Below are 21,303 nucleotides of genomic sequence, written 5' to 3'. Positions count from 1 at the left end.
CACTGTAACCTTAGATTCCTGTTCCTGGCTGATAGAAGTTGAACCTGATGTGGTTTTCTGCTGTTTAGCCCATTCATCTCAAAGTCTGGTGTGTTCTGTGGTCTGAGATGCTTTTCTGCTAATCATAGATGTAAAGAGTGGTTACTTGTGTTTCAAGCGGGGGACGGTGCTCCAGTTCAAACTTGCTAAGTTTTCTGGAGGAAATGAAGAGCGTTTCTATCTTTTATCCACTTGAAAACCTACAAAAGCGAATTCCATACATAAGCATAGCGATGACATTCTGCATGTGGTTGCGCAATGTTGACTTTTGTGATTGGCCAGCATACCTACAGGCTGTAGCCAATGGAAACGCTTCTCTATCAGTGCCCGTCCTCACAGGACCAATCAGACCACCTCAGGTAAGTTAACAGAGTCTTAACGGAGCCGAAAATCTTAACAGAAACAGTTACTTTAACAGACATGATAGTAGAAACTTTGGTATGGATAAAGCTGCGTGCATGTACCTGAAATGATCCAGGTTTAATCTATTTTGAACGTCCTTATTCATTTTCATTTATTTTCACTATCATAGCTTGCTAAGTATTATATCGGCAGTTATGTTAGCCTACATGTTTATTACAAATAGAAACTTGGTCAATACTTACATAGAGAGATATGTAATGTTTGTAAAGTATTTTAGCTCTCATTTATGCAGATTCTCAAGCCACTATGGGCTTTTACTGTACCACTTTCATTTTTTTTATTGCACTGACACAGGCAGTCACTTTTATTTCTGCTGATAGTCAAAAAAAAGGCAAGAAAGAGAGAGAAGAGTTTGAAGGGGAGAGAGACAGTCATAGAGATATTTATATTAATATGTTTATATTTATATTGTATTTACACTCCGGTCATCTGAAAGTAGGCTTCAGGCTTCACTGATGCTAGTTTATTGTTCTTAAAGTACAAAACTTATATTCTTGCTACTATAACTCCACTATAGTTGGCAAAAGTACAAAAAGGTAGAAGACGACAATCAGGTAATGAACAAGGCAGGTAGAATAATTATAGAGTAACCTTATTATAATAAAGCAGCAATATAAAAAATAAGACTGGGAGAGACATTCATTATTTTCACACTTGCCTCTTTAATGAAGGCTAGAACGTTTGTATGAAAGGATTATTTAGCCACCTATTTACACAAACCAATACATTATCCATTGTATTTATTGAAATACATGCATTATACCAGGAAAGACAGTATAAAACACACACACACACACACACACACACACACACACACACACACACACACACCTGCACTTGCTTTGTTGTGGTCCAGGAGTGAGTGGATCCAGTTTGAGGCTCCCTCTCTGAAGCCTTTAAATAGTAGGGCAGTGTCCTTCGTTACCGTCCCCAAAGCGTTGACTTTCTCTACCCGTTTCTCCTCCTGAGGAGCCAAACCTACACACAAATACATGCATTCATAATAAAGCAAAGGCAGAAAAAAACAGACATACTGAAAAATAAAATGGTCATTCATCTGTTCCTGATAGAACAGCTTTAATCCCAGCAGGCGAATCAAACATTCATCTAGTAATTTTTCGAAATAATAAAACACCATTTGGAATATTTCTCTTCTACAGTCCTGTTGCTGACCTGCGTAAGCACTGAGGCAACGGGACAGTACACTAAGGGGAAGGAGAGGATCCATAAGGCTGAGCAGACGGGAAGGCGAGGCACAGGTGGTGAGCATGAGAGCAGGGTATGCAGCCATGATGCCATCCGGCAAGCGTACTCGATGTGCCACAGCCATCATTGACACAGTGATGCACAGGTTACCCCCTGCACTATCACCAGCCAAACACACTCGCTCTCCTGTCCAACCTGAATTTCATAAAAGAGCAAGAGTGTGAGAGAAGGAAAAGAGCAAAAGAAAAAGAAAAAAAAAGGGAAGGACAATTCCAACCATCATAACTTTACATTTTCACTTCTCCAAATGGTGTAAACAAATACTGAGGTTATGCTCATCACACTGATTTGTCCAAAGAATGAGTTCAAATAAGGGGACATGACTCACCGAGAAGTTTGTGGTTCTTGATAGCCCAGCAGTACGCAAAGAAACACTCCTCCAGTGCACGTGGAAAAGGGGCTTCAGGGGCAAGAGAATAATCTACTGACAGGATTGGAGCATTCAGTTCCTGAGACCAACTTTTCAGGTATGGCTGTGGGTAGGAGAATAAAGGAAAAAGCTATTGCAGTGATTATCCATTATGAAATGTCACATTATGTATGGACAAATTATACATTTATTAGCTCCAGTGTGTTTAGCCAGCCCCATGTTTTGATTGACAGGAAACCTATTACAGTAGGCTAAAAAGTGGTAGCTGACGTATTGTAACAACGTATGGTGGAGCTAGCTAGTTAAAAGCGTTAATAACGACTAAGAGAAATGAATGAGTATATGATTATTATGCTCTTCAAAACAAAGTATCTAATGTAGCACATCATGTTTGTGCCCTTGCTGACAAAAAGTCAGGAAGTCTTTGGCCAAGGTTTGGGCCATGAGATTTGGTGTTCTGTCTTCGCAACAAACGCAAAATCTATTATTTGAGTTTGGCGATCATCTTCATTTTCTCCTGAGATGCTGAACCGTGCTTAATATGGAAGAACACCAACAAAAGAAAGGAACATACCTCGTGTGATTTAGAAGTCTGTGCTACAAAGCCTCCTCCATGGTAATGTACCACCAGCCAAGGTGATGGAGGGCTCTTCTTAATCTTTAGACTGAGGGACCGAGAGATAGAGCCACCATCGGAACGGGATATTGCTAACAGCTTTTCACTGTCCTATTGAGAAAGAAAAGAACTTAAGGTAACAGGAAATTAGCACTGCAGAAAAAATAGAGCATGGAGACTTGCCACAGATCAGTGTTTCTAAACATAGCCTGAGACTAACCATGTGTACGCGAGGTGTGCATGAGCTACATTACCTGTCCCTCCCTCAGCTCACTGGAGATGAGTCTCATCTGAACTGGGCCAGGGCCGATATGGGCGACCGGAGAAGAGATTGTAACCATGTGTGTGGAATCGTCCACCAAGGGCAGGTCAAAGCAATCAGGTGGCACAGAGAGAGTGCGATTCACCTTTACCTGAGTGGAGGTCATACTTGCCAAGCCCTAATGGGGAGTAACCAAAAGATTACCTACTGAACCAACAGCTTGTCCCAAATGTAATGGCATGCAGAAACATTTCTCATTTAAAACCATTTTGTTATCACTTGTTGACTTAATACTAAGGTGCATGAGGTGAAATGTAGTAAACATTTATACTGACTGCCAAAACTTCGCTTTCAGTGATATTCCAGAATGTCTTCCAGAAATGAACGTCCAAGTTCTGAGTGATTCGCTCATACTCCAGGCCCCTCAGCTCAGGATCAATGGCATACTTTCCAGAGGTGAATAAGGAACTAGCAGCAACACCTAAGAGAGAAAACAAAACAAAACAGCAGAAGGAATGAATTATAATAATTATAGCCTGTATAGTGATACCCCATAATACAATGAACCATCAATAAGACAGATACAGCATAGGACAGTCAGATTCAGAGCAATCCATGCAGCAGAGCAGAGGCTATGCACACAGGTAGAGGTAGACCCAAAACAAAAAAGGGTTCAGAATATGCAAATTTGCATTTTATTAAGTTGAATCCTATACAATTTCATTTTTGTTGGTCTAGTGCAACAGATTTGCAAATAAATGCAAATATCTATACAAGTGATCAGACCCATCTGTTGTCCTTTATCAGAGATAAATGAATGAGCATGAATATCTTTTGTAGCATTTGTTTACACTGTAATTATAGCACTCTCGTTATCTCATGTCCCATGCAGCAAATGTTAAAAAGCAGACCTATGAATTTAACAGATAAACAGGAGATATAGCCACTAGATCATAAAAACAATTAAGCCATCGTTCTTCTGCAAAAGTTTAGCGTTCCATAATCTATATTTTTTCCAAAAGTATGCAGCTATACTCTAGGCTTGTGCTCCTGTTCATCAAGGAAAAATAAAAATAGGGCGTTCTAAATTAGACACATGGGCATCTATTCCCCTTTCTTCAACCAATTTCCAAGAGCTCTGTTTAAACTCTCATGAATCAAGACCCAACCAAATTTGAAAATCCCAGTGAGAGATCCACAGCACTGAAGATGAGCTTTAAAATGCTGCCCGAAAATAGTATAGACTTTGTATAGTATAGACTTTTTAATAGACTTTGACCCTGGCATGGCTGTTGCTGGCAGATGGGCTTGTTTGAGTATTTCAGAAACTGCTGATCATGTGGGATTTTCATTTACAACAGTCTCTCGAAAAACAAAACACATCCAGTGAGTGGCATTTCATAGGCATATCTTGTTGATAAGAGCGGGAAGAGGAGAATGGCTAGACTGATTTGAGCTGACATGAGGGCTATGATAGCTCAAATAGGCACTCGTTACAACCGCGGTGAGCAGAAAAGCATCCCAGAAAGCACAACATGCTAAATCTTCAGGCAGATGGGCTACAACAGCAGAAAGACTGTCAAGTCCAGAACAGGAATCTAAAGCTACAGCTTCACCAAAACTGGACAGTTCAAGACGGGAATAACAGCTTTAGCCCATCTATATGATTATTTATTTACAGATGCACTGTACTCTATCTGCACCACTAATCACATATAACTTTACAAGACCGTTTTGTATTTCAGGGTATATTCCTTTTGCATACAAACTAGATAATAAATAATGTAGACACATGCTATCCATCACCTTGATTATCTGATTGGCCAGAAGACATCAAACACACCATCTCATACCAGATCTCAGAGAAGGTTTAGGATTTACAAGTTTATTTAATGACAGAATTGAATCAAATTGCAGGAATGTTACATGAATACATGAACCACACCATAATAGTACTTTCAATAGTCTTCACAAAACGATTTCTTTTGGTCACCTGTGACTACTGGGATAGAGTATTCTGAACTAGACTCACTGTTATATGATGTTAAAGTAAGCCCTGCATCAGACCCAGAGGCATCTGGAAATTAGACTGTGTCACATTTAGTTGATGTAAGAAGTTGCATACAGTTATACTGTAGAAAAGGGTTGAGGAACTAAAATTTCCAATCCCCGGTTAATTTCTCTTAAAAAAGGTCTGGAAAAGCAACTAACATGACTGAATGGTGACAAAACTTATCTTTTAATGCTTACCATTAGTAATTATTTCATGGCTATAAATAAGAACATTTGAAGACCTTTGTTTTGAACTTGAAGAGGAGAATAAACTCACACTTCTCTTTCTCTGTACATTTGCCTTGAAACATTGCTTTTGTCTTGAACGTTTTTTTTCTATGTTGTTGACCCCTGTTCTAAGTATTTAGACTTGTGAAGACTGCTATAAGCTTTTTCGGTCAGTGCTAGAAGATAGCATCTAAGATCAGCTTTTAAGAACTATGGAAACAAAGATTGAAACAAAGGTGTCTCAAACTTTCTCTTCTACGGTAGGCTACAAAGAGCGAGCATCGACTCACCATATGATGTACTAGCTCCTGTTTCCACTAGGGTACAGAATTGAGCACAAGACACAAATGTTAGAACACCTTTCAAGGCTGAGTTTGCCTAATTTAATGCATAGGTATGGGTATTTAGGTGTCTAATATGCAAAATTAGGCTCAAATTCAGCTGTACAGGAAAAAAGATACATTTAAAGTCAGCCCATACACTGAAGTGCATATAATAAAAAATAAACAACAGGGAAAATAAAAAAGGGGGAAAAAGGTTACTGAGGGACACTGAAACTTAAATGATAAAAAGTTACTGACCTATGCCGGAATGATACCTCTTGTAGTTATCTCCGAACGCGACCAAGCCTATGGTAATACTCTGCAGGTGTGGACGGATGGCTGGAGTGAACTAATAGACGATAAATGAGAGAAGGAATACGTGAATGAATGGCACTGAAAGACAGGAAGATAGAATGTAAAACATTTCAAGAGCACTTCTGTTTAAATAAAGCATTCATCTCATCAACTATGGATTCCATGGAAAATAACGGTATGACTAAAATTAAATCAACCCGAAGCATAATTAATTTTAAGCAAGAGATACCAACAGTGAAAATAAGAAAATCCTAGCAAGCAGAACACAAAAAAACCCACAAAACCCATATTGTATGTTGGTGGTGGTGGTGGGCGGGTGTAAGGGCTTGTTGTTAGGGGGGGGCTCCAGGCTTACAGTATGAATGATAAAACATGCATTGGTAGAAGTGAAATTTAACTGCAATCTGCAGACACATTTTAATTTATAAGCAACTAGCCAAGTATATAAAGTTACTTTATATCGTCCTTACAAGATTAACACAAGAGCATATCCGCTCGGCAGTCGAGCCCATGTCCATAGTATACTGCACGTACTAACAAACTGTCTACAATTGTAGTCAGACAATTACTGCAGATCAACTGACTTATTTTTAAAACGTTTGTAGGTCCGAGTGTCAGCACAGTATAAAAATCAGTCTTTACATTTTTACTACTGACATGATAGGAAGATATCAAACAAATCAAACTTGTCTTTTTTTAAAGGAAAATATACAGCCTACATACTGAAAGAATATATTAAATTGTGATGCTCGGCATACTTTTCCCAATACTTTTATTACTGAGCAAAATAATCTTTAAGAACAAAAGGGTCTATTTTGCATACAGTTAATCCATTTGAACTGATCTCATTCAGATTGAGATTCTCTTGTTTTCTGTTGGCTCACAAATCTGAGCTTGATGAATTAACAGGTTAAAGTTCCCCCAGTTAAAGACATAATAAAGTGAAACTTATGAAACTCTTCAAACTAAAAGCCTCTTCCACATCCTGCGACCTTTTAGTTTCAGTGAATTGGATTTTCATCAGGCAAATTTGATTTTTTATTCAGTCTCACAACTGCTTCTAGATGAAAAAAAGCAGAAAAGCCTAGTTTTTAGCCAGTGGACAAAATTTGTAAATACTAATGCTAAACTATAGATGTTGCCACCTCTGTGTAAGCTGCAAACTATTAAACCAGTTAAACACAGTATAGAAAAGTATGAAAACCAGTAATCACACAAAAGACAAGGGGGGCGCACGTGCACACACACACACACACACACACACACACACACAGACACAGACACACAGACACACACACCTGGAAGCCAACACAGCGGCCATAAAAGCAGCCCTTGTGCATGGAGGCATACTCTCGAAGAAAGAGCTGGCTGAGACCATTCTCATCTTGGTAGAAGAGGTTGCCGTGACTGTTGTCATGGAGCAGCCTCTGGGCGAGGTAGAGCAGAGCTCTCAGCTGGCACAGAGCACAGCTGTAAGCTTCCATCTCTGCAGCATAATGGGCTGCACGGAAGAAGATGCTCCGTCTGTGAGATGCAATGTGGCGTGACTTGTGGATGATGTGAAGAAGACAGCAACGCACCACCTGAAGGAAACAGGAGCAGAAATCCACAGAGACTTCAATGCAAGTATATCTGAACCCATTACAACCAATTTCATGGAAGAAATATTCATTCAAATCAGTCATCTTCAACAACAGCTTTATCCTGGTCAGGGTTGCGGTTGGTATAAATAAGCCAAGGTCGTAATTTGGGCCAAATCTATAGCTACAGCATGTTTATTATCTACTGATGTAGATGTTGACCAATTTGTTTGTTAGAGTAGTGTACAAGCTACACGCACCTTCACTATTGAGCGGTATCCATTAGCAGGAATGTGAGGGTCAAAGTCAAAGTGATGGTAGATGGCAGCAAAGCCACAGATAACCGGCTCGAGGCTGCGAGCGTGTTTCTGAATGGTCAACGTAGCGTCAACCAGCCTCTGTGGAGCATCTCCCGCTTGTGTGCCAGCGAAAAAAGTAGTGTTCTCCTCACACACCTCATACAGGGCTGCAAACACAGCCTTAGTGTCCATCACTGGAACAGAAAAACAATTATTGACAATTATGAAAACTTGCCTTTGTGGTTAATTACCTCAAACTCACAAGGAAATTACAACCTTTAACTGAAGTAAATCTATTCAAAATCACATGCAGCACACTTGTTGCCATCCCTGCACGTGTCTTCAATTTAACCAATGGGGATTTTCCCATTCAGACATAAAGCATTACTGAGGTCAGGCATTGATGTCAGGTGAGGAGGCCTGGGTCACAGTCAGAATTCCAGTTCATCCCAAAAGTGTTCAGTGAGATTCAGGTCAGGGCTCTGTGCAGGCCACTCAATTTTTTCAACACCAACCTTGGCAAACCATTTCTTCATGGAGCTCGCAATACCTCATGCACAGAGGTATTGTCATGATGGAACTGGTTTGGGGAAAGCCCCAAAATCAAGTCATCTGACCACATACTTTTGGCCATATAATGTATGTTCTGCTGGAAGATCCAACCAAGAACCAGTTGGTTAAGTTCCAGTAGTGTCACAGTACCGCAGTGAAACAGGAAGCCAGGGAATGCTGCTTAACAGTTCCCAAACACTGATGTGTTTAATGGTAAAAAAAAAAATATATATATATATATATATAAATGGGAACATGCTTCTGTTACATTTTGTTCAAAGGGATGCCACTCATTGTAAACATTTTTTAAAATGTTTTTTTCTTTGCCTTCTCTCATATTTTCAATGTTAGATTAATTTTTTTTTTTTTTTTAATAAACCACCCTTTTTAAAACCATCTTTACCAAGGGTGCCAATCACTCTGGAGATGACTGTACAGTATATATGTATAGGATTGTCTATGAAGAACTGTATGTACAATGCCATGCATGCAAAAATAAACAGCATGTGGCAGCCACCCAAGTATTTATAACCTCATGTGGCCCCTGAGTTAAAAACTGATGATACACATAAGTGTACTGTAAATCTCTAGTAGTAGTATGACACATTAGAAGCAACACAAGAAGGATTTTCTATTAGTGTGGATTTGAAATGTCAACTCAATATGTAATAAACCATATTACATGGATAACAAGTCACACAGGCTTTGGGACAGAGGAAGGCTAAAATATAATCAAACAAAATGCTATTTTTTTCTCAAAAATTAAACCAACAGAACATAGAAGTTAGAGAGGACTACACAATTCTTATTTAGGCCCTGATAAATAAAAACATAGAATTAAAGGAGGGTGTACTTTCTTTTTACCATGACTATAGTCTTAAAGTAAATGAAAATAAATAACACTTAATATTTGGTTGCATATGACTTGCTTACAATATTTGCATTAACCCGGTGACCCACTGACATCACCAAACTGTTGCATTCTTCTTTTGTGATGATTTTCCAGGCTTCTACTTCAGTTTCTTTCAGCACACATTGGCCTTTCCTTCAATTTGGTGGAGGTTAATTTTGGATCCAGAACTTTTGTGGTTCATCTCTCTATTTCTTAGCAAATTCCAATCTGGTTTTTTGATTCTTACTGCTGATGAGTGTTTTGCATCTTTCGGTGTGGCCTCTATGTTTCTGCCCTCAAAGTCTTCTTCAAGTGTTGGATTGTGATACCTTCACCCCTGTCCTGTGGAGAATGTTGGTGATGTCACAAACTGTTGTTTTTGGGTTTTTCTTCACAGCTCTCACAATGTTTCGGTCATCAACTGCTGTTGTTTTCTCTGGCCCACTTGTTCCACATCTGGTTGTTAGAAAGCTGAAATTCTGATTTATCGTCTCATATCCATCTTGTGATCTCAAACCCAAATGTCTTTAGTGTACAGTATGGCAAAAACAAAAGAATTGGCCTTGCTGTTCCAATACTTTCAGAGGCGACTGCATGTTGTATAACTGCAGCAAGATAACGTACAACAATGCACTAACTAAAACAATAGCAAAGACAGGAAATACCATGTGAAAAGGAAAAAAGGTCAGTGCTCCCAGTTTCTTAACCTTGTCCCTGCCACACCACTAAAATTGTGAAAGGCAGCTTGTTAACGGGATTACACAGTACAACCTGGCAGGAGAGAAGATGGAATTGAGAGAGAGAGAGATTTTTACCTCTTAAAAAATCTAATAAAAATTGGTAGTGGTTATATCTGCTTACGTTAGATAACCCTTCTATTTGACCCATGCTTCATATATGTTGTTGTGTTATTTAAATAGCAGTGCTCCTTTGGACAACGTTATGACAAAGCACTTCCTCAGGTATTGCTGCATTTCCTGCACTGGCTTCCTGCTTCAGATTTCAAAACACGATGCTTGCAAGTTAAAAACTGACCAGCTCCGACCTACCTGATGACACTGTCAATCCATGCTCTTTACAAAGTTCCCCATCAAGCCACAAGCTAGAACTCAACTCATCATCCCTGAAGATACAAGTACGACAGGTACCAAGACGGTGGGTTGAACTTATCCGGCTGTCTAATCTACTGAGACGCTTTTATCTTTAAACAGACTGAAGAGCCACCTCTTCCTTAAGAACTTAAAGAAGCACTAATCCTGCCCTGACTTGACTTCTACTGTGTTTTTGTACCTGTATTTTCTTACCTTCTTGAACAGGGATTCTTTTTTTTTTGGTGGGATTTTTCCCTATTTTCTCCCACCCCCCATCCAGTTCTCCCCTATCGTACGACAGCTACCAACTAGGGAGGGTGAAGGCTAACATGCGCTTCCTCAGACACTCATGAAGCCAGCCAAATTGCATTACACCCATGGAGGAAAGCCCTATCTGCCCTCTTCCATAATCATGAGCTCACAGACAGCCACAATTGGCTAGTGTCCCTGTGATAGACAGAGAGCCAGAGCGCGAGTATGGGATGTTGACTGGCCTAAAGCAAGAAACGAAAAACAATTTACAATTGCAAGTCTGTTATGAATCAGTTTTACAAGTCAGACATCTAGCTTTCCCTTCAGACTCCAGTATTTTTTGTCACTATCCGACCAAGAACTGCCTACTTTCACAAGAAGAGGCCACTTTGACTGATATTGCAATTGACAGAGCTATGCTCAAACAGCAGAGCAAATCTGTCTTATTTATTTTTAAATCTGATATTTAGACCGAGTGATCACACATAATTTACACATAATCGATTTGTCCGTTCGGGCTGCAGTCACGTTTACTTGTGCATGCACATTGGTTGTCATGGTAATGGTGCAGCCGTGCTTCTGAGTAGTCAAGCAAGCAAAAGTTCGGTAATTGGGTGAATAAAAGTAGAACATGATTTCTTAAATATTCAAACATAATTTGTATGCCCTTGAAACCAAATAGGTAAACATAAAAAACATTTAAATTGTTCAGCACAGAACAAACAAACAAGAACTAAAGATGGTGCGTGCCGTTTTGGCTGCTGTTTTTACGACAGACGTTACAATTTCATTAGATTCTCCCATGACCTTCATTCCTGCTGGTTTTCATGCATGTTGTTCTTGTCATAAATATCTGACGTTAAGATATGTCGCCTCAGAGTGATGGACACGCAAAATCCAATTTGATCGTTTTTGTGGCTTGAATCCGATTTAAAATCTTTCCCATAGTTGGATATACCAAAATACTGCTGAATAACTTTTAAAGATGGAATGCCATGAACGTTTTTTTTTCTTCAATCCAGCCACTAATATCTTGCACTAAAAGAGTCATCATGTCGCCATGCTCCAAAGTTTGTTTACCTGTTGGACGTATGTGCGGGCAAACAGAGGTGTGGATAGTCGGTCAGCTTGAAACCTTTAAGATTACAGGCTTGTGGCTCGACGTGTACAATAAATATTAAATGCTTTGTGGGCTATGGGTGCAGCATGAGAGGTCGAGACTAGCTGTTAAAGGACTACACTGATATTGCACAAACACAGAGCTGCACTGATTCCATGTTGACGAGACAACACATTTCATTATTTGCACTGTAGGTGCAAGTATCCATTACTACTGTAGGTGGCCACAAATTTAGGTGGCCTAATTTAGGTGGCCTACTGTAGGTGGCCAGGAGCATTATTGAGCATCATATTAAGAGATATCTTGTCATCTCTTAAAAAAAACATTTTCGCCCAAAACCCACACACTGAGACTTTTCACTGCAGGGAATTTGATACGAAAACTGCAAACCAGGCGAACAGTCAACCCTCATCCCACATGCATTTCATAAACACACAACTATCCAAATGATTTCCTGACTCAGTGTTTGTTTATGCTTCAGTTTATGCTCGGTTTGTCCTTCGAGATATTAAGATGCATTCATTTGTGTAATTACACAAGCATATGAATGTGTTTAACCGGAAATCTCGTTCCTTGCTATGATGTGAACCTCCGGCTTAAAAGATTTAAGCTTCAACAATAGGATCAGCCCTCAGACCAAAAAATGTGTACTCTTGGCTGACCAGCTTGGCAATCCAGCAACAACGGAGTACAGAAAAATGAACAATGGAGGCTTTGAGTGATATATCCTATTCAGATAGACCATATTTCCGTCCAGCATATGAAATATAATCATTAGTATCTACAGTATAGCACATGTTAAGAGTAATATAATTCCCATGTACTTCTTATTTAATAAGATATTTCTGGCATTACGAAAAGATGTACAAAGTGCACATCATCACAGAATCTGGGGAAATATTTAACAAATGATCTAATACTTCTAATCTGTGGTTAGAGCACAACCTTTTTAAAAACGAGCGATTGAGATTAATCATAGAAATTGGATATTGCCAGAAGTACATAAACAAGAATCCACATATCTACATACGCTTAACTTTGCTTGACACTTGAAACATCACCAGCAGCTGTATTGCTTAGAGTGAAACAGAGTTAATGTGCTTTAATGTTTTATAAAAGTAAAAACATTAACATAAAAATAATATTTGTCACCTTATCCACAGACAGATTTTTTTTTCCATTAAAAATGACATTAGTGTCCAAACCTAACCAACGTAATGTGCAGATACATTATATATAATTTAAACCCCTGCTAAAATCTGGATCATTTGGACACCACAGACAAACACTAAACACTAAGCCTAAAGACTGCAAATATAGGGGAAAATATCAAATGTAAGGCAAAATGCAAGTAAAGTTACGCACTAAAAAAGAAATTCATTGAAGTTCATCAATCCAACCCTACCCAGTGTACTGGAACAAGTCGTGCTTGTCCTTCTGTTGAGCAATCCTGGAAATATCCTGGAGATGTAGTACTTCGAACACTTGGTTTTAAAAGAGCAAAGCTACAAGCAGCTATTTATGTATCACAGAGATTGCACACACACAGCTGGATACCAGAAAAACTGTGTGAAAGGAGACTAAGAAAGGGAAAATAGGAGGCTGGGTATTTTGATTAGATCATCTGTCTCTTTCTGTATATCCACACCCTGACCTTTCCTTCATAGTCTTTTTTTGTGTCCTCAGAAAAACTAACTGTTTTTCTATTTATGCCCTCTTCCCCAACACACACACACACACACACACACACACACACACACACACATACACATACACATACACACACACCTCTTGCATTCCAAATGCATGAGCAGATCTTGTCTTGTTATCCAATAAAACACGACATAATCACACAGTGGCAGTGAGGTTATCTGGTGACCTCCATCCCCAAACCCTAAACAGACAAAGCAATGTTCCAGTCTATTACCGTTTCCAGTTATGAACTTCACCCTATATATATATAAACACAGTGCCCTGTACTAATATGGCACCATTGGTAAATATGAGCAAAGAAGGCTGTGAAAAATTGTCTTTAATCTTTAACCTTTCAATCTTTTGTTCAAAATATTCACAAAAGTACTCTGCTGTCATGGATGTCATGCTACCTCCCTTTGCCAAGATAACAGCTCTGCGTCTTCTCCTATAATGCCTGATGAGGTTGGAGAATGCATGGCAAGGGATCTGAGACCATTCCTCCACACAGAAATTCTCCAGATCCTTCACATTTCGAGGTCCACACTGGTGGACTCTCCTCTTCAGTTCACCCCACAGGCTTTCTATGGGTTTCAAGTCAGGGGATTAGGATGGCCATGGCAGGACCTTGATTTTTTGGATGTTTTGGATCATTGTCCTGCTGGAAGTGCCAACCATGGCCCATTTTAAGCTTTCTGGCAGAGGCAGTCAGGTTTTCATTTGATATCTGTTGATATTTGATAGAGTTCATGATGCCATGTATCCTAACAAAATGTCCAGGTCAATGTCCAAAATATTAAAGAGCCACCACCATATTTAACCATGGGCATGAGGTACTTTTCCATATGGCTACCTCTCTGTGTGCACCAAAACCGCCTCTGGTGTTTACTGCTAAAAAGCTCTATTTTGGTTTCTTCTGAACATAGAACCCGATCCCATCTGAAGTTCCAGCAGTGAACTGAAGACACTTGAGTTTGTTTTTGGATGACAGTACAGGCTTTTTTCTTGAAACACTTCCAAAACAATTTGTGGTGATGTAGGTGACTTCGGATTGTACTTTTGAAGACTTTCTGACCCCAAGACGCAACTAACTTCTGCAATTCTCCAGCTGTGATCCTTGGAGATTTTTTAGCCACTTGAACCATCCTCTTCACAGTGCGTTGAGACGATATAGACACACGTCCAATTCCAGGTTGATTCAGAACATTTCCAGTTGACTGGAACTTTGACTGGTGCCAATAATTGTTGCACAACTATATTTAAAGATTTTTTTTTTGATAAACCTGTGTTTTGTTTGCAATTGTTTGATATCCATGAGAGCAGAGTATTTTTGTGATTTTTTTTAAACAAATGATCAAAAGGTTAAACAATAATGACAATTTTTCACAGCCTTCTTTACTCATATTTACCAAGGGGGCCAATATTAGTGGAGGGCACTGTATATATAAGAAGGCTTTGTGCTCAATTACAAATTGCACCCAAATCATGCATAGTAATTTTCTGCATTAACTACACCAGCTAGCTTTAGTGGCTGGTAAACAACATGTTTTATTTATACCCTAAGAAATGAAATGTTCTTAAATGTCTGATGACCTCAACCCAACTGAGCATTTTCATTTACTGAAGACAAACCCAAAGGCAGAAAGACCCACAAACAAGCAGCAACTGAAGGCGGCTGCAGTAAAGGCTTGGCAAAGCATCTCAAGGGAGGAAACTCAACATTTGATGATGTCCATGGTGTTCCAGACTTCACGCAGTCACTGACTGCAAAGGATTTGTACCAAGTATTAAAAATAATCCTAATCTTTATGATTGTGTTAGTTTGTCCAATTACTTTTGAGCCTGTGAAAATGGAGAGAACATTGTGGTGATGTACAGAGGCAAAATAAAGAAAATTGTCTAACTGTCCAAATATTTAAGGACCTGAATGTATGTGTCAAACTTGTTTTTTTCCCCCTGTAGTCAGAACTGGCGCTACAAGATAGGCAAGACAGGATACTGCCTTAAGCCACAAGCACTGAGGGTGGACCCAAAAAAGAGGAACTGTCACAGGTCTAAATGTGTGAAGCCTCCAAAAACCTCAAAACAACATCTTAACACAACATTAACGCTAAAAAGTACGAAAAAGTGCTGTTTTGAGCCTACATAATGTAATCATGGTTGAACACCTGAACTACACCGTCTCTATCTTGCAACCTGATAATAAACCACAGACAACAGCTTGTGTACACTCAATATTTCAGCTTTTTGTTAAAATATTAGATTTATGTTAAAATAGTACACCGTCTATGGCAACAGGCAATCGATAGCAATGTACAATGTTGATAAAGGCCTGCTATTTACTAGTATGCCGGTATAAAGGTGTGCACTGGGACTGTCTGAATGTAGTCCTGATATATGTCTCTATACCAGCATACAAAATAGTATTCGTTTAAATATCATAAAATATCACGAGTCAGTAGAAACATATCTGTGAGAGGTCAGTATTCCTTTGGGAGTGTTAAAAACATTATTGGTGCGTTCCTGCCGGGACAAATATCTGGGTGAAAGTATCTGGATAATCATGAGTTCATCACAGAGTAGCCATGTGCAAACATTTCATTACTGACGCCTTGAGAAAATAATATCCCACTCATCCACAAAAACCTCCTTAATGTAACTGGAGATCTAACATGATCTATTAGTTTTTCTTCAACCAAAAATTCATTTTTCGGAATTTTCAAACCATGATGCCATCTACTAAGCGTGTTCTTTCCACTGTTCAGTAGCCTGTGAAAGAACAGCAGTGTCTGCAATGCAAGTGTCTCCTAAACACAGGAGACAGGCATTGTATGAAAGCTTACTTTGTTTAAACACCCCCCCCCACCCCCTCCACCACACTGTTGTTAATTCTAATTCGTTCTATTTATTCATTCATTCATCTACAGTAACTGTGTTATCCTGGGTTGAAGAGCCTCTAGAGTCGATCCCAGGAACACTGGACGAGTAGCAGGAATACACCCTGGATTTGATACCAGTCCATCACTCACACACTCTCTCTCTCTCTCTCACACACACACACAGGGGCGATTTAGAGTAGCCAATCCACCTATTGGTATGTTTTTGAGAGATGGGAGGAAACCGGAGAACCCAGAGGAAACCCATGGACATGGACACAGAGAGAACATGTGAAATTCCATACACACCTGTGAACTGAGCTCAGGATGGAGGGAAGATGGAGGGACCCTGGAGCTGTAAAAAGGCAGTGTTACGTGCTATGGCTGCCCTTGGTCAATTTATTCTGCCTTTTAATAGCTGTTAGTTGAATAAACTTAAAAGATTTGCTCTATAGTAAAAGGTAAGCCTAGCAATAACATTGTTATATGCGGGCTGGATTATGGGTTGGTTCTACTGTAAAACTGGATGACCAATGAAGTTGGACCTTATGAATACAACACATTTTTGCAAGCAATCATTTTATCCCATGGTCACTGGCAATGTTTTTTTTTTTTTTGCTAAAATTTTCACATCCAACATTTTCACATAAGAGCAGTATCAGTGTAATATAACACACACCAAATCCTGACGTTCATCACCTGCTTTATCAGTTAGACTTGCATAGCACCAATACCTAGCATTCATCTTCATTCTTTCTACTTTGTTTAAGACGACGTGACTTCTCAGTGTGCGAGTCCTAAAAAATGTACATCATTATTACACAAACATTAACCAGTCTCCAGTGTAAAAAACAGTTTAAAACTAAAGAATGATAAAAAAAACAGCCTTCACACAGTAGGTATGCTTTAGTACAAACACAGAAAGACAAACAGCCCTGTGCCTATGCCATGATGAAAAATGACTTCTTTTATTATTTTTATGATAATGCACAGTTTTCTGTTAACTCATCTTCTTCCTACATTCTGCTTTAAAAACTTGCATAATTGATGTAACCTTAATCGATATAATAATAAGTTGAGTAAGGAATAAAATATGACGGGCATGCTGTTATAGGAAAATAATCAACAACAGCAGAGCTACAGTTTCCACACAGAAGTGGATTATTTTCCAATAACAGCATGTCCTAAAATGTTTTATTCATCTTATATCACAGCAATTTGTCAACAATTAACCCTTGTGTGTCCTTATGGATATTTTTGTCTTTTTCCTTTTTACATTAAAAAATGTAAATGCAAACAGCATAAATTTAGCAAAAGATGTGTATTTTTATATTTCACCCTCATTTGCTTTCATAAATCTATTTTAAACTAGGTACACGAAATAGTTACACTCAGGACCTTAAGGACAAAAATGTCCTCATTGAAACCCATTCAAACTGCAATATTTAATCCCCGTGACGTTTAAGTATAAAATAATTCATTCTGTGTTAATAGGCTTTTACTTTGTTGACAAGGTTTCAAAACACTGAATTCGTAAAAAAAAAAATTCTGAAATGTGTAGTATTTTCTCAGGTTTAGCCTCTGGGGAAAATACATGCTTTTCCTTTTTTCTGATTCTGCTGTAATATATTATTATGAGCACCACAGACCAACTGAATAAATGATGCAGCTATAATTTAATGGATGTGTTTGTATGGATATCAGAATTGTGCTTTGTATGTGTGTACTGAAAATTTTGTGTGTGTGAACAGTCTGAAAGAAAGAAATTATATTGTACTAGAAATCACAAATCGCACCCCATGTATGTGTATTATATATTATATATACACACATACACACACACACACATATATGTACATACAAAGAAGCATGTTACTGAGCTTTGAAGATTTTTGCATTATGAAAAGAAACCGGTGTTTAAAGTGTTAAAATGAATGAATGTTTGGTAATTATGTTCAGAACTGATGCTGGTAAAAAAATCTAAATCAGTTAAAGTAGAAAAAAAATATTAATATATACTATTTCTATGACAGTTTTTTGGACATGGATATTTTTGACCTCTATGGGCCTGTGTGTAACTTTTTTGAATTGATGCACAAAGGTTAAAATGTTTCTTTTTTTTTTTTTTTTTAAATCTAAGACACGTCATGCATTTTAACCATTTATAGTTACATTTCAAGTAACCAGACAAGTTCCTGTTTGCTTCCATTACTACAGCCAGAAACAGCTGTTCCTTCACCAGCCCCCCCCCCTCCCCCCATTTGAATTAATACATTTACATTTATTCATTTAGCAGACACTTTCATCCAAGCAAATATTAAGACAAAAATAACTTCTCATGAGCTTTTCATAAGCTGACACTAGAGTCCTTCCACGACAGGTAAATAAACATCTCCCTATACGCTTGACTTCACCATATAAATGATTAGAAGCATTTCTTTGTATATAAATTTTTTTTTTAAAAACTTTTTTTGTAATACATTTAATATCAGACATAGACTCTGTAGCATGAATTAGAACAATGGCATATTGTATTAGAATGAGTGCATTAATGTAAACCTGATCTGAAATATATACTGCACTACTGTCACAGATGCTGCTATAGAAAATTAATCAATAAAAATAATAATTATATAAAAAATAATAACCCTCTGACTGCTGTGATATGAAGAAAATCAGATCTCTCTCTCACACACACACACCCATAACAAACCCCTGCACAACGAAAGCAAATGACGTCTCAATGACGTCAAATGCAGCTCGTTTCCAAACGCTGGATGACGTCACCGCAACGTCATTCCGGATTCCTGGACTGTTTCTTCAGCTGCTGACGGTAATGGATCACCACATGGGGTGCTATCTTACAACACTGATCGGGTTCAATCACACACACCAGTTGAAAGGAGCCGGTGTTCAAAATCTGAATAAAAACGACATTTTCTTTCCCAATCTGTCGGCTTCCTGTTTAGTAAGACAACATCACTGACACGTAAAGAAACACGTCCTGGAAACGTGTTTGTGGCATCAGCAGGGCGACCCTCAGTACAAACTGTGTCGGATAACTAACTCTCTCTCTCTCTCAGGACATGTAAATTCATTTAATTATCTCAGGACCTCTCAGAGAGGTGAAGTAAGTCTATGACACTGGCATTTTGTGCACATTTCATCCAGTTCACCGTTAAATAACTGTCCCACACGCTGTCACTACAGCACACCAAGCGTTCAAATATACACAATGAAAAAATTATGTACCTATAGGTCCGTCTTTATGTTTGGATAATTGCTTTCCATTTGCACCCTTTTCTTGAACGCCGTTCCCAGCCTTCTTCCTCGACGCCATATTTCTGAAGTGAATCATCGCCTGCCCTTCTGTTCCTGCTCTCTCATACCTGTCAGAAAGTCCCACACAAACGTCCACAATTACAACCAATCACAGATCAGCGCGGATCAGTTGAACCTATCATATTCTTCGTTCCTCCAATGGACAGCTCACTGGTGTCGCTAGGTTGCCTATGGTTACACGCATGGCGCTAGTAAACGAAGCTCTGAGGTGAACCGCGATGGGGAGCTCCAAGTGTGTGTGTTGGGGGTAGTTTTGCATATATGGAAGGCTATTTTGGTTTTATGACCATATGGAAATTTGCGTGATCATAACACGACGTGTAAGCCGTTCTAAACATTAGCAAAAGTGTGTGTTCATTCTTCTTCTTGAGCTTCTTAGCGCGTTAGTAATCTTCTATTGCCACCTACTGGTGACAAACGGTATGACTTCTTTGCCCAAATGAAATGCAGGACAGTGGAAAGTCATTTTGAACAATATTTCATTATCAGTGTTGTTTTGTTGGCATTGCCTGACATTTCTGAGTTAGTCAAGTCAGCAGATCATCATCTGTGCTTTTTGTTTGGTTACTGTAATAATAAAATAAAATATGTAGAGCCATGTTAAGCAGCATTGTATATTACATGGCTGTGAAAACATGTTTGGAAAACTTCCTTATGGTCTACTGTACTTTGTGTTTGATTGACCTCCTCCGGTCAGTCATTTTATTGACACCCCTTCACTCCACCTCCTTTTCAGTCTGAAATCAGCAAGCTCCCAGACCAACCAGATAATTCTTCAGTGAGCAAAAAGAATCACCTTGTGCTTCAAAATAAAACTTGACAAGAAATGCACTAAAACAGAATAAACATTGATAGCATTTTTCCAAGATGCAATAATTTATACTGGTGAAAGAGGTGAAGCTAGATGTAGAATTAGTGACATTGCTCCTGGACAGGTGTGTAAACGTAATCTGTATAAAGCTTTCAATTGTTTGACTGGCCAGCTTAATACCCCCTCCCTAATTTAGTCTCGGCCAACTTCGATCCACCAGCTTGGTCTTCTCTATCATACAATAACTACCAACTGGGGAAGGTGAAAACAATCATGCTTCCTCAGAGACATGTGAAGCCAGCCAACTGCATCTTTTCAAAAGACTTTTGCTCGCCGTGCATCTTAAAAAATCCAGTACCTATATCTCAAGAACTATAATTATCATTGTCAGATTGATCACAAAAGGAGACAACTGTACAGTATGGTAGTGGATCACTGATGCTTTTGGCCTGTTTTGATGCTGGCAGTTTAGAGGCTCTGAAACTGCCGGTACCATGAATTGCTGCTCCTGCTGCATCACGCTGATGTGTAACACACTCAGAGGAAAGCGCTATCCACCCCACAGACCCCCAAGATTGGCAGTGTTGCTGTGATTGACAGGGGAGAAAGAGTATGCCGTCTCTCTCACTCAGAGAGCATGGCCAATTTTGCTCTCTTGGACTGCCAAGGGTGCTGCTAACTTTCATTACAATTTACATAAATTAAAATTTTTATAACTACATTACTCTCAAATAAACTTTAAATATCACAAAATACCTTTTTTTTTACATATATATTTTCCATTAGTTACTTGTTCTTGTATATTCTTTGCAAAGTGTGTTAAAACAATTACTATAGTAGTACATTACCTTCAGCAAAATGTACTCTTAACCCTCTAGACAAACTCCACTCCAGTGTTTTAA

At 38.8% G+C, this 21,303-nt stretch overlaps 1 protein-coding gene across 2 annotated transcripts in view; it reads right to left on the bottom strand.

The window, feature by feature from the left end:
* The window catches only part of lipeb (lipase, hormone-sensitive b), a 28,798-nt gene extending 8,655 nt beyond the window's left edge, over positions 1-20,143 (bottom strand). Inside the window, exons 1-11 of one of the 2 annotated variants that reach the window (XM_053612091.1) lie at positions 19,501-20,143; positions 7,735-7,967; positions 7,193-7,477; positions 5,838-5,928; positions 5,547-5,573; positions 3,312-3,457; positions 2,969-3,154; positions 2,673-2,825; positions 2,057-2,201; positions 1,636-1,863; positions 1,294-1,440 (exon numbers count right to left, since the gene is read on the bottom strand). In XM_053612091.1, the coding sequence (XP_053468066.1) occupies positions 1,294-1,440; positions 1,636-1,863; positions 2,057-2,201; positions 2,673-2,825; positions 2,969-3,154; positions 3,312-3,457; positions 5,547-5,573; positions 5,838-5,928; positions 7,193-7,477; positions 7,735-7,967; positions 19,501-19,606 (1,747 nt within the window). In that variant the 5' untranslated portion in view covers positions 19,607-20,143. The remainder of the gene's footprint in view (positions 1-1,293; positions 1,441-1,635; positions 1,864-2,056; positions 2,202-2,672; positions 2,826-2,968; positions 3,155-3,311; positions 3,458-5,546; positions 5,574-5,837; positions 5,929-7,192; positions 7,478-7,734; positions 7,968-19,500) is intronic. The other variant, XM_053612092.1, reaches the window with a different exon arrangement.
* Positions 20,144-21,303: the final 1,160 nt, after the last annotated feature.

This window comes from Ictalurus furcatus, chromosome 23, assembly GCF_023375685.1.
Source record: "Ictalurus furcatus strain D&B chromosome 23, Billie_1.0, whole genome shotgun sequence".
Lineage (NCBI taxonomy): Eukaryota > Metazoa > Chordata > Actinopteri > Siluriformes > Ictaluridae > Ictalurus > Ictalurus furcatus.
The sequence above is the reverse complement of the archived record's forward strand: the minus strand, read 5'-3'. Positions and strand labels throughout refer to the sequence as shown.